Source organism: Osmia lignaria, chromosome 7 (genome assembly GCF_051020975.1).
Source record: "Osmia lignaria lignaria isolate PbOS001 chromosome 7, iyOsmLign1, whole genome shotgun sequence".
NCBI lineage: Eukaryota > Metazoa > Arthropoda > Insecta > Hymenoptera > Megachilidae > Osmia > Osmia lignaria.
This window is the reverse complement of record NC_135038.1, coordinates 9,463,098-9,476,791: the sequence shown is the minus strand read 5'-3', so window position 1 is coordinate 9,476,791 and position 13,694 is coordinate 9,463,098. Positions and strand designations below refer to the sequence as shown.

Below are 13,694 nucleotides of genomic sequence, written 5' to 3'. Positions count from 1 at the left end.
GCTCACTTTTGTCACCTCGCATCGTTCATGCGATTAGGTTAAGCCAATCTATAGGTGTCCATTCGACTGTCGACGGATCGAACCGTGAATTATATCGAAACTTTTAGGCTACATTCTGATTTTACCTGCACCCTCTTTCAATTTGTTTATCAACGATTATGATAAATTAATGGAAAATTCATTCTTCGGTGAACAACTCGAGTATAAAAATTACATAGCATAATTATTTATAATATTTCCCGTGACATACCTATTTAAATTCTGTAAACGGCAGCTGTCAGCATTCTGTGATCGGAGTCACGCTACCTGCAACAGAAATCAATCATTTTATGTACAATTTGTTCAATGAACAAATTGCATCTATTAAATAGACAGATAATAGTCAGATGAAAAATGGACATTTATAAGAAATATTAAAACCCTGGTAGCTTGAATTATTAATATATGGACTGATAGTAAAAAATAAAGTTGACTTTGAAATTTTTTAAGAACCTCAACCTACAAAATCATTTTTGTGAATCAACATTTCTAATATTTCCACAAATGAAAAAGGTATCTAAGTATCCTACTTTTTGAGATTCACCCTGTATATTATAAATCATCATCTACCCCATCCTCAAAAAATTGCAAAGGGATTTATATAAAGACCAGATTTCACTTAGGTAACAAAATTTCTTAGAAACATCGAATCAGAGGAATTAACATTCTCGGTATGATCGGGATCAATTTAAATGATCGATCGTGAACAGTGACGGTGATAAAAAGCGACCTAAGGGGGTAGAAAAAGAGCGTGTCGCGTCGACTTCCGTGGCACGTACCGGCTACGTTCCATTTACGTAAAAACAGCAACGTTGTTGCTGGAAAGCTTGAAGGAAGAAAAAGAAGAGACTTTTGATCGATCGTCGTTAACGAACAAACCTCTCATGATTGCTTGCAAATTCGACGCCGATCTTTTCCAACAGCGAAAACATCTGCGCGCGTTATTACAGTTTTTAATCGGACGATCTCCATACAACGGGCGATCGATTATTTATGGTGCGAACGAACAACGATTTAAGGTGTAAATTAAAGTTATCTGGTGAATTTACTTTGATAGAGAGCTTCGGGTTAATGAAGCATTTCAGGTTAATGAAAAATGAAATTTGTTTACTTTTTCATAAATATAATTAATGTAAATTTAGACTGTGTTTGCAGTTTGTATATTATATTATTTTTTAGATTTTCTAAATTGAAAGAGTTAAATATTTATTATCATAAAATGTATAATATAGTATTGTATTTTAATAAACAGAAGTTATACCTAATTGCAAAAAAATTAAGTGTGCCAATTAATTAATAATCTACTGCATATGACTATTACAAGACTCTAATGAATTTCAGAAAATGAAGGAATCTAAAGCTAAGAAAAGAACAATGAATAATGAATCTTACTTGAGAAATTTCAAGGAAATAAAAAAAACCAGATGCAAGCGGAAATTGTTTTTTGAACCTTGATCATATTAAATATGTAAACTACTTGCTAATGAGTCTAGATAATAAAAACAATAATATTAAACAGGTTATTAATGAGAGGAATGACTAGGAAACGAGGGAAAAGAGATAAACACTGTAGGATACCAAATCGCCAAATTCGACCAAATAGAATTAAAACAATCTGTTTATTGAATATCGCTTGACGTGCGATCGGTTGTAACAAAAAACACCGAATTTTTCGTTACGTCTAAAAAAAAAAAAAAATGAAAAACTGTCTCTTAAACATAACAAATTATAATCTATATAATAATAATCATTTTACATTATGAGAACATAGTTATCTCAGGTACAGAATTGAACCCTATCACAGACAGTCACTTAAAGCTTCGTCACCTATATTATTTACATATTAAAGTGAAAAGAAGAATAGAGAGCTTCTCTGATAATTACAAAAAAAAGAAAAACTTTCATCTCTCTCGACTAAACCATCGAGGTTAAACAATTTTCAACATATGGAAGACAATGATTCGTCGTTTTCCCTCCGATTCGGAAATCTACTCCGTCGTCGATCAGAGTTACATATCACCAGGGAAGGGATAATAAGTCCAATTGAAAAATTTCAATGTTTAAACAAAAACTTCATCTTCATCCGATCACCAGGGTCTCCAGACAGCGTTAGACGACTCCGTGGACTCCCCGGAAGAGCTGGCCACACTGACAGGACTCTGGGGTGGCGTGTAAACGTTTTGCGGTACGTTGACCATGACACTGGTGGCGGGACTGACAGGGACCACCTTGTTGACAGGATTCACAGTATTGGAAGAACTGTTGGTACTTCCGACAGGACTGGCGGCTGGTCCTTCGAGTCTTCTCAAACATCCACCGAGGTGTCTCATCAACTGTGCACCGGCAGCCGGATGAACGGCAGCGGCGACAGGGGTCGAGAGGAACGAGGACACTTCCTGTGCGCACTGGGTGAAACCATCTCTGAATCTATCCGCGTAACTGTTCTCCGGCGTCAGGGTGAGTCTCCTGGCAGCTCTGAGTGTATGGAGATGACGAACGGTCAGCTCCAGTATATCAGCCTTCTCCAATTTAGCAACGTTCTCACCTTCGGCTTGCAAAGCCGTCACCATAAGGTCCTTCAACTCGTCCAGGCAACGATTGATCCTCGCTCGCCTCTTCCTCTCCAGCATCGGTTTCATTACCTTCCTGTACTGGTATGTCCTCGACACTGGCTCTTCGTACTCCATACCACCGACCGGTGTGTAACTGGTTTGCGGTGCCATATCGTGATATCAGGGATGATTTATCCTTCTCACTTAGGCACTTAGGTCACCGTATATCAAGCCCGATTGCGTGAATAGTATGCGTGCGTTTAGGCAGTTAGGACTCGGAGTGCCGAGACTGCTTGCGCTACCGTGTTTGCGACGGTTCTGAGTCCCTGGTGGGGACCGACCGGCTACTTATATCTTCCACGGGTCCTCCCCACCCGTTCGTCCCACGCGATGCCCCGTACGACCACTCCGGGGACTTCTTTACGGGAGAAGGGTGTTGACCACATGGCGAGGGGAGCTGCGCGGAGGAGAGGGAGAGGCAAACAGTGAACCCCGCGCAGCCAGCCAGCAGCCGGAGCGTATCGTGGGAAGCTCGCGGGCCGAACAGTTCCCACAGATCGGGGGCCTGTTGGGCCCGGCACAGGTTCCCTCCACGCGTTCCCCTCTATCTGTGTATGCTCAGTCGAGTGGCGCAGGGAGACCCTTCGTTGGTGTCGGCGCGCGGGAGAGGACCTTTTCGTGCACACCTGCACGAAAGGAGAATGGGCATCTCGATGCTGCCGCTTCTGCTAAGGCTCCTACTACTCTGCCCTCGTCCCTTCACGGAGAACACGGGGGAAAAAAGAAGCGAGCACACGCCATGACGCGCGACCAGCACGAGGACGACCCGCGCAATCCGCTCTGATCCTCGCGCGATCTTCTACTCCTCCTCTTCTTCTTCTTCTTCTTACTTTTCCAGCCATTTCTCGGCCTCTCTTTTGCAGAGAACGATATCGCTAACGATTCTAGCTGCCGTTTGATTATCATGGGTGGTTGACAGATGAAATGTATAACGCCTATGATTTTTCTTCACCTATTTCAGCAAACGGCTCAATTTGCACGAGCGAAATGTATATCTTCGCACGAACGTTTGAAATCGTCAACTAGCCGCGTTGTTTTTACCATCGACGCCCATGAATAAAACATACCGGAGCTCCATATTGCCCGAGAGAAACTTGTGAAATGCATTTTTTTCCGCGCACTGAATCTGATAATCCTCGCGGCGCGTAGGAGTGACACGCGTGTGCGAGTCACACGCAACATTCATTATCAACGATTTTTAACGAACCCCGCGAGACAAAGTGGTTCGATTACACATGCACAGGGTTGCGTTACAACAGCGTGATCGATAAAGGCGACAACGAGGTGAAACGAGCCCCACGGCGGCGTATCGGTAGCAAAATTAATTGCAAAGAAAAATACGGCTAATTTTTCGTAACTTTCACGAAAACGCTTTCGCCGAGGTGGTTAATTAAAAATATTTTCATATCGATTCGTAGGACGTTCGTTTCCTCCGGCCACTTCCGATCCGCGCAATAATTAACTCGTCAAATAGCCTATCGATCGAGTTTATTGATCGCAAGAGATACGGTGTTGATAAATACCAAGCTTTTTAATTTACACCTTGCTCGGGGCGGGTGTACGCTGCTCGATAATTGCCTCGATGGATGGGAGGATCATCTACATACACAGCGGTTCGAAAATTTCAAATCTTCTTCGATTTTGATAGCGGTCCTTCTCATTAATTGTCCAAAGTTGGTCAGATTTGACAGGAGGCATCGGGCAGCACGCGACGCTCACTGAAGCGCGCTACGCGCTCGCGTCGACATCGAATTTCCGATAAGAAAACAAGTTCTCTCGGATGGTTTTTTCGCGAGGCAACCCTTGGGTCCGCTTTGACCGGTTTATTGGAATCCAGCCGTTCCCTGGGTGCATCGGTGCAACTAGACCCACGGCACTTGTTGATTAACTGGAATACCATCGACGCGACGCCGAGTAGCACGTGTACAAACGCGTGTCGCCGCCGCTCGGCTTCTCGACACGCTGAATCACGACTTGGCGAACGAGCCGGGCCAGATCCTATTCTCCTCGATGTAGAACAATTGAAATAGCGCGATACGCGTATCGTCCTCCTTTATACGAGTCGTTTGACGAAAATACGCGAAGATCGATGGTGGTGGTGGTGGTGGTTCAAGTAGTTAAGCAGAAGACTTCTTGTACAGTCTGCTTGGTTACTTGTTACTTGTGCGATATAAAATGTGATTTCTGGGAAAATTAACCCTTTGCGGATAGTAATTTATAATTCCATACAAAGATTTATAATATTTGCTTTGAAGGATAAAAATATTACTTCCTTTATTTTAAATTAATAATACTCTGTGCAAGTTGAAAAATACCCCGTCCTGAAAGGGTTAAATTCAAGTGCTTCCCGAATTATATATTATAAGTGATACTATAATAATTGTGAAACGATTAATTACTCATTTGAGACATATCGGTCATCAGTGATGCTTATGGGAGTCAACGTGTTACCATTCAAAGTTTTTCATAATCTGAATTGACTGGTGCTTTCCGTTCAAGGAGCCAGGGTATTAGAAAAAGGTCCCGGGTTTGATGGTGGGACAACCGGTTTCCAGATTGTCGCGATCGTCAGCCGATTTCTCGAATTAAGCGTACGATGTTAATGGGGGCCAGCCATCCCTGGCGGACAGGTTTCGCTTTGCGGGACTTAACGAGGTGTTTAGCCCTTTTGGAAGCCGATAGGCCAAACAAGGGTCCTCAGTGGGCCGGACCGAGTATTTACGAGGCTTCACGAGCAAACTGGCCGGACAATCTCTCGCGGATCGAGGAACGATGTGTCCCGTTCGTTAAAGAATTCGATCGTTTCGGTATACGAACGCCCTTAACTACCGATCGGCTTCTCTTTTACTCTCGTCTCTACGATCGCCGCTAGAAATCTCCTCGGGATTGTTCGACGACACCAGCCACAAGGATTCCGTGATGTCTCTTTAAAGCAACAGACACGCCGATAGGATCGCACCGCGAACCTTTTTTCGGCGCCGTTGATTATGGGCCTCGAATAGGAACCGATACCATCGACCAGGCTACCGTGTGGAATTTATTTAGATGGCGTTATAATTGTACTCGGAGACGGCTGCGCCTCGCATTCGTTCGATTTTATGTCTCTCTTTGCTTTCTCGTCTCGAAATTCAATTTCTGGAGAGTTCAGAGAAACCAAATTGGGATTTTGATTCCTTCTAACCGTGCTAAGTGGGATCGGTAATTTTTTTTTTTTTTAATTTGTTGGTGAAATATAGTGCTTGAGATGTAATATTTAAATATTTTTAAGATACAGTAATTGGAGATAATTTAAATTATTCAGAATTAATATCTGAAGGTGTTGTTTGCAGAAAACATAAAGGGTAGTTTAATAATTGCCAGAATCGATATCACTATAATTATTATAATAATTCTTGAATTTTTCAAATTTGCCAGTCAATAATATTACAAAAATGGTAGTCAAATGATGAATCCATAAATAATAAAATCAATAATGAAATAAATTAACATTACTAGCAAACTAAAAATTTGTTGAAATTAATTAATTTTTACCTGACTCGAATTCCTTCCCAAATGATCCTCACTGCTCAAATTACAAACAATGTAAAATAAATAAAAAAAGATATCACTGTACCAACACAAATATTATCTTTAATAAACATCAACTTTTATAGACACGTACACACACGATATCACGTTTGGGCAGACACAGTCAAGTACTCGCGAAAGAGTAATTAAACATGCACGATTCGCACAAACTCTCTATCTCCAACTCTATTATCTATGAGACACGGCTACTTCGATACAATTGTGCCGGAGCCGCCACAATATATTTTCGCGTTCGTTTTGGCATTGTGCCGGACTCCTCGGTTACGTTGAAATAATTTCGTCAGCGACATACTGATGTGTCATCCATTTATTATTAATGCCTCGACTGCATCGATGACCGCCCACGATTGAGCAATTAATAACGGTGGAATGGAATGACATTAATAGAAATCTTTCGATTGTTTATCAAGGCTCGATGATTCACTTTCGTCTCGATTTATTGTTAGATTTGACATTTAGATGAATCTTGTTTCTTTAGCGTTCGAATGATTAAAATTGAAAATTATAGAAATGAAAAGATAACTCGTGAATGGAAGGTTACATTATGTATGATTGGAACACGATGACCTCAATCTTCAGATGTCGAATGAGTTAGATTTTACACGAATTTACATCTTAAAATAGCAAATGAATAAGTTGCAACAGTTGCATGATGCATAAGTGCAGAATATAGAAATTAGAAGGTATCATATTTTATTATTAATCAATTGTGAGTATAATTTATAATTTCTGACAAATAAATTTGTTTAAAGATGTGACTGAATTTCATACACAGAAAATTATTTCGATCCCTGCTGTTAATTTCATTAATTAAGAATTAAGAATAAATTGCAAATCAAAAATTACAATCTTCACTTCTTGATTCATCCACCCAGAGAAAGATTTATTTATCTAATATCATAATGTTCCAAATAACCATAATATATAAACTATATAATCAAGAGGAAAAAACCATCAGATCACAGATATAGCTGCCTATAAAATTATTTCTAACATTTAAAAAAAAAAACCCGACCAATATCCGGTCGCATCGATCGAACCACTTAAACCGTAAAACCGTTGAAACTCAATTTTCTGAAACATGAAATCCTGCACTAACGATAAGAACAGTTGGAAGCACTTTTATTTCCATATATTTTCTCACAGGAAATCATAGACTCGGTTCATCTATCATCGTTTATAACTGAGGACAGCACGATTCCAATCGAGCTATCCGCTCGATGAAAGGGTTAAACGTTCCCGTCGCGATAAAGCGTGATTCTTTTTTCCAGGTCGTTTGGTATGTATATGGTTTCCAACGTTGAAAACGAGGCATTAGCATCAGTGAAACGCCGGTAGAGACCGGTAGGATAATTACACTGATTGGTCGTCCGAGCCGGATGCATTTGCTTGCTTGCACTCGCGCGAGCGAGCGGACGCGCGTGCACGCGACCGTGTGCCTGTTGAGTTGAAACGAGCGTTATCCGCGCTGGCACGCCGCTATCATCGGGACACCGGCTGCGATATTATTAATCGCGTTAACGACCCTACACTGATACACTTCCCTTACGATAGATTCCAATTACTCTTTACATCACTTTTTAATATACCGTCTTGCAATTTCTTTTTAACGGTCAATTTTTTGTTCTGTTCGGCGATACATCCAATAGTCTGTCACGATTTAAGTAGTAAGATAGTAAGGTAGGATTTGTACTGTTTTAATTTCGAGTTTTTTTAATATTCTAAATAGGCAGATAACTGGTACTTGGGTATCATCCCTAGATATTCTAAGTTTCATATTCTAAACTGAAAATTGAAAATTCTAAATATCCTCAGTTTCAAATTCTAAATATTCTAAATTGAAAATCTTAAATATCCTAAGTTTCATAATCCAAATATTCTAAATTGAAAATCCTGAATTTCCTAACTTTCAAATTCCAAATATTCTAAATTGAAAATCCTGAATTTCCTAAGTTTCAAATTTCAAATATTCTAAACTGAAAATTCTAAATACCCTAAGTTTCAAATACCAATTATTTTAAATTACCTAAATTATAAAATATATCCATTTGAAATCGAAGCATTACATCATGTATGCGAGATTGCGCAGAGAGGAACCGAAGAAAGTTACCTGAAGAAGGCCAATCAATATCGTCCAACGAAGCCAGTAATCCATATCCGACGATACCAAATCATATTAACCGAGAAAAGAAAAAGAATTAACGTGAGATCTTGTCTCAACGTAAGATCTCCTAATCTCGTTGTCTCTCAGAGCAGAACAATGAAACAGAGACACAAAATCACGGCAGAGAAGATTGAATAAGCCAGTTCGGCGAGGCTAATTCGGAACGTGCCGGTATACAAAACGCTTCCGCACTGTGTTCCACGTATCCCTCTTCATCGTCGATTTCACCACTTCTCTTTCTCCGGGTTCTGTTTGGCCCCGTTGTCTATCCTGGTCACGCGAACCCCCGGCAAGGTTCACCGGTGGGTTCTGTTCTGGCGCAGAACACGGGTAGCCTCGCCACCAAATTCCTCCTCGCTGTTGTGGCTCGTGCTACGAGAAACGTGGGAAGATTCTCAGGCCTCGAAGCCGTTCGTGTCCCCACCATGTGCAACGAACACGCGTTGCAACCGGCTGCATGTGCATGCAGAAGCACACGTTCATATTACCGATCAAAAGTCTAGTTATTGTCTATCACATGATCAAATCCAGGTCATCTATTTTAATACAATTCTTAAATTGAGAACAAATTTTCATCAATTTTCTCCATGGTTCATTAAATAAACTGATATCTGTTGATTGTACTAATTAATAATTAAATCAATTTTCTTCATTTGATTAGAAGACAAATTAGCGATACGTTGATCTTGTCGATTAAATGTTATTTTCTCCATGGTTCATTAAATGAACTGATATCTGTTGATTGGATTAATTAATAATTAAATCAATTTTCTTCGTTTCATTGTAAGACAAATTAGCAGCACGTCGATCTTGTCGATTAAATGTTATTGTGGATAGCATTTCTAGAGGGTCTACGTGAAATTCGATAAGTGTCTTAAGACTTTTGAGCAGTAGTGTACACGCGAACGCGCCTTCATGTGGGAACATAGAGGCGTCGTGGTCTCCTCTCGTCTCCCGATCGCATTGTGCACCGAGCCGTGAGTCCTCTTTGTGAAGCAGAAGAGCTAACCTGGACGGTAATGTAACCTTAGCGGTGGCCCCATTGCCGCTTGTTGTGCACATAATACGAGGCTATTGTACCGAGCACGGGCCATATTGTTGCCCACGTCTCGATCGGCACCCTGCAGACGCCAACGGCACCAAGGATCCCTTGCTTCCTCTTTCTTCTCTTCTTTTTCAACAAACTCTTCGCTGAACTTCCTGATTTCGATCTGTGCGGATTTTCAGATAGGTTTTTGGATATTTTTACAGAAAATAGGAGCTGTACTGTTATTTTAAATAAGTAGGTCTGATATCAGAAATTATTGAAATAAATAAATTTAAAAAAATGTATTTAAATAAAGTCCTGTTTTTATTAAAATTTATGTAGATTAAAACTTTGAAAAATTTAGAGAAATTATTCTTTTTATACTGTTTGTGTTTACAGTGCAGTTACTTGAGTATAAGAATATTGGGAAATAAGGTCTCGTGCGAAACGGGAAGAGTTAGTAACTTGAACCCTTAAAAGCCAAGCCAGTTGGCACCTGAGTGAAAATGGTAATCGATAACATCACAGATTTCTGCTACCGGTAGGAGAAGTTTCATGCAGTACTGCAGATGGTTAACGTGAGCCCGTCATTCAGGAAATTAAGTTTCGTGTTGCCCTAAATTAATACCTGCTTCCTTCTTATTCGCGCAGGAACCGATTCTAAACACTTCCATGCTTTCGCAATTCAATCAAGACTTTTAATTAATTCTCTTGTATACGCTTGGAGAGTCCAATTTCTGAATGTTAAATATTTAGAATATTTTGATTATGGAACTTAGAATACTTGAAATATGAAATTTGGAATATTGAGACTACGGAACTTAGAATATTTAAAACATAAAATTTGAAAAATTGGACCATGAAATTTAGAATACTTGAAATATGAAATTTGAAAAATGTAGAGAATACTTGAAATATGAAATTCGGAAAATTTGGACTATGAAATCTAGAATACTCAAAATACGAAAATTAGAATATTAATTGCAATTAACCCCAAACAAAATCCTACCACAATGGTAACTAGAAAATTCCAAGACACCCAGTAAAAAAACCTTCCCCCATGCAAAAGGCTCAAACAAAGCACGCAAATGTGATCCCCTAGCAATAACAGCAAGGCAGCGATAATTAGGCATGGATTAAATGAACACAGGCAAGGTCAGCGTTTTATTCGCCAGTTATTTACAAACATTTAACGGACAAATATTTATACGTCCGGATTATCCAGCTGGCCGTGGTCTGTGAACACCCGTGGTCGCAGAGAACCATCTGTACAAGAAATCTGCTCATTTTTCCACATCTTTATAAAGATAAGGGAACATGCGGGTACTAATACCATTCTTACTACCAATAATTGCTATCACATAAAATGCCTCCGTCTGTTCGGAGTACTAATTTTTGATTGGAAGAGCCTCCTTCAAGGATTTCCAACAACCATGGACGGAGAACGTCGGGATATCATTACAAACCGGGACAATTCATTGGGCTTATTTAACATGTAAAATATGGATTACGAAAATAATCGACAGGGAATAATCAATTTCCTTGCCGTTGACGGAGTTTTTCATTTCGAAACGTGTTATTACCGACATTTTGCTTTTGCACCACTCTTCGGACGTCCACGAGCGAACACGTTCAATCCTGATGATAATAAATATTAGGTGGCATGATCCTTGATTTCCTTTCTTTATTTTATTACGAGAATTCTTTTAACGCCATAGGATGGCTGGGATCGAAAATAAAATAAAATAAAACAATGTGTTTTAATCTTACAGCTGGAAGAAAGAGCGGGTTTTGATAATTCATAAATTAAAAAAAAAAATTTAATTTTCTACTTTCTTAAATTCTGCATTCTCATCTTTATCCACTTTCACTCGATATTTCCACCGAGTAATTATTCATTTATTTCACAAAATTTGCCAAATCATTTTCTATAAAGCAAGTTTCGCTTTGGGATACAACGAAAGGGTTAATGGAGCCGAAATTTTACGTAACGAAGAGACGGTGCACGCGCGTGTTACTAAAATTTATAAAGAAGGATCGTTCCGAACGTGATTAATTCGTCTCGTGCGACTAGCATCCACTCTCGGCTCGATTCCGTGTGCGTGTACGGTTACGTAAGGGGCTTAAATGGGCCTCACCTCTCAATCTGGGGAGCGGTGAAAGTCAACGGGGCTCGAACAAGTGAATTCGACGTGGTCGAAATCGAATGGACAGCCTTTGATAATTAATTCGAGATACGCACCTCGGTCCCACGGAAGTGGACCGGTTCGATGGATGAAAAATTTCCTCCTCGTTTGTCAACCATCGTTCGACAATGTCCAATGGTCGATGGTCAAGGGAAAAATGGTCCAAATGCTGGCCACCCGTTATTCCTTTCTTTTGTATTTTTACGGGGCTCTCTCCGTGGTCCGCCGTTTAAAAATTTATATTCTCTAGTTACATATATTTAATTTTTGCCACAGGTATTAATATTAATTTTTATATTTTTTTCTTTCCTCCAATCATCATTTATTCTAGGACCAAGGGGAATCTACCATGTTCGCTGTTGTACCAGCGATCTGATAAACGCACGAATATTATCATAACCCTTTTCATTCGAAACGACCTGCTTTCTTCGAACACACAAAAGCCTAAAATTACTTCGAAACACCGTTCTCGATGTCTGTCAGAGAACACATACCGAGGACGCGTCTCATTCAATCAGAAGCAACATCACGCGAGGCCCTTCGGTAAACATATGAAAACGACCGCGTGACCTGTTTAGCCGAGGAATTACACCTGCCAAGGCGAGAGAAGATTACCGTGCCTCGAATTTTCGTGTCTCGCACGGAAAAAAGGAGATCCAAGAGGTCAAGGAGGGCTGCAATTTTCGCGGTTCGAATTTTTCGTCCATCAGAGACTCGTACCGTTATTTCTCGGTAATCGTGTCTCATCCCTTTGCTCGGACCCGGTTCCAGGAGCCACCTGCTTCGTGTACACCGACTCGAATTAACGTCGATGTTAACTGAAAGATTACTCGTACAACGGTCCCCTGCCGGGCACTATATTCGAATTTTATTTCTTCATTTTTCATAATGGTCACAGGTTGTTCCTGCCCTTACCAGTGCGACAGATTTTTCAATTTTCTTCGAGAAATGAAATTTAGATAAATTAATGAATTAATTAATAATTAGTAAACTAACGTCATCTAACCCTTGAGAAATGCTCCAATTTGGATTATAATTATTTTGATGCATAAATAAAATGTCTTTGTATAAGAATTTGAATAGTGTAATAAAATCATGTAGACAATTACGTCAAAGTATGCCATCGGTGTTATTTTGTGATGTTTTTCTGTCATCAAATTCCGTCTGTCAATTTTATATACTACAACACGATACACCGTGCGCTATACTTTTTTGAAAATGATCTCATTAACGCATCGAGGGTACAAGAAAAATGGCACCTGATCGCATAAAATGTAACCCAAGGCGAGGAAACTAATTAATACCCCTATACCGGCGAACCTTGCGCGAGCATCGATCTCGCAACGCACTCTAACCGTCAATCGTTCGAACGATTAATTAATTGCAAATTGGCCAAGCGAGCGATAAAGTTTCATGCGAAGCGAAGACCGTTCGAGTTACACACGAAACAAGTTGTCCTTCGCCCCTCTCGAGTGCCGTTGCTCGAGGAACACTCATAGAGTGGTTCGTGTTTTTCCCTTTTTTCTTTCTCTCTTCCTTTTTACCAAACGATCGGCAAGCTTTAAACGAGCAGCGGCTAATTAACAACCGCTACCGGTTAACGTTCTCCGAGGACCATTTCATCCGCAGGCGTTTCTACGTCCAACGATATTTCTCTATTCTCCAACTGTGAACGGCGGCGCCATATCTCTTTTTCTTTTTTTTTTTTTTTTTTTTTTTTTCATTTTCTTATGCTTCAACAGAACACGTCGGCGTCCCTTTCTTGGCTCCCCTTATCCGTTAACGTTTAATTATACCCCGATTTTTTTTTTTCTTTAGTCTCTCCATTAAAACAGCATCCACGAAGACGAACGAGCCTTGGTTTCATTTAAATTTGAAATTTTCTTGGATCTTGCTGAAGCGTCTCTTTTTAATTCAATATCATTGTAAAATGTAGTTTTTAATAGAATAATTCAGTTAAGTGGAAAAGCGTTTAATTAAAATAACACTTGAACAATATTAATTGTATGAAAAATGAAATACTGTAAATTTAATTAATTATGGTATCAACCTAATAAAGTTGAATGATATTAACCCAC

The 13,694-nt window shown here is 39.8% G+C and overlaps 2 protein-coding genes across 11 annotated transcripts in view; both read right to left on the bottom strand.

Annotated features, from left to right (window-relative positions):
- The window catches only part of LOC117604387 (tubulin monoglutamylase TTLL4), a 119,504-nt gene that overhangs the window by 1,854 nt on the left and 103,956 nt on the right, over positions 1-13,694 (bottom strand). For 6 of the 10 annotated variants that reach the window (XM_034324366.2, XM_034324369.2, XM_034324367.2 and 3 more), the window contains one exon: positions 251-306. The gene's annotated coding sequence lies outside the window, so the exon portion shown is untranslated. Of the gene's footprint in view, positions 1-6; positions 159-250; positions 307-6,182; positions 6,588-13,694 lie in introns of those variants that run through there. The other 4 variants (XM_034324374.2, XM_034324371.2, XM_034324375.2 and 1 more) reach the window with 4 other exon arrangements.
- On the bottom strand, positions 1,578-2,982 carry LOC117604394 (enhancer of split mbeta protein). Its single transcript, XM_034324387.2, has one exon. It carries the CDS (start codon positions 2,760-2,762, stop codon positions 2,127-2,129), a length of 636 nt encoding a protein of 211 aa, XP_034180278.1. The 5' UTR covers positions 2,763-2,982; the 3' UTR covers positions 1,578-2,126.

Bases quoted from the DNA above. Each gene is read 5' to 3' on its own strand.
- LOC117604394 (XM_034324387.2), bottom strand. From the start codon at position 2,762: ATGGCACCGCAAACCAGTTACACACCGGTCGGTGGTATGGAGTACGAA.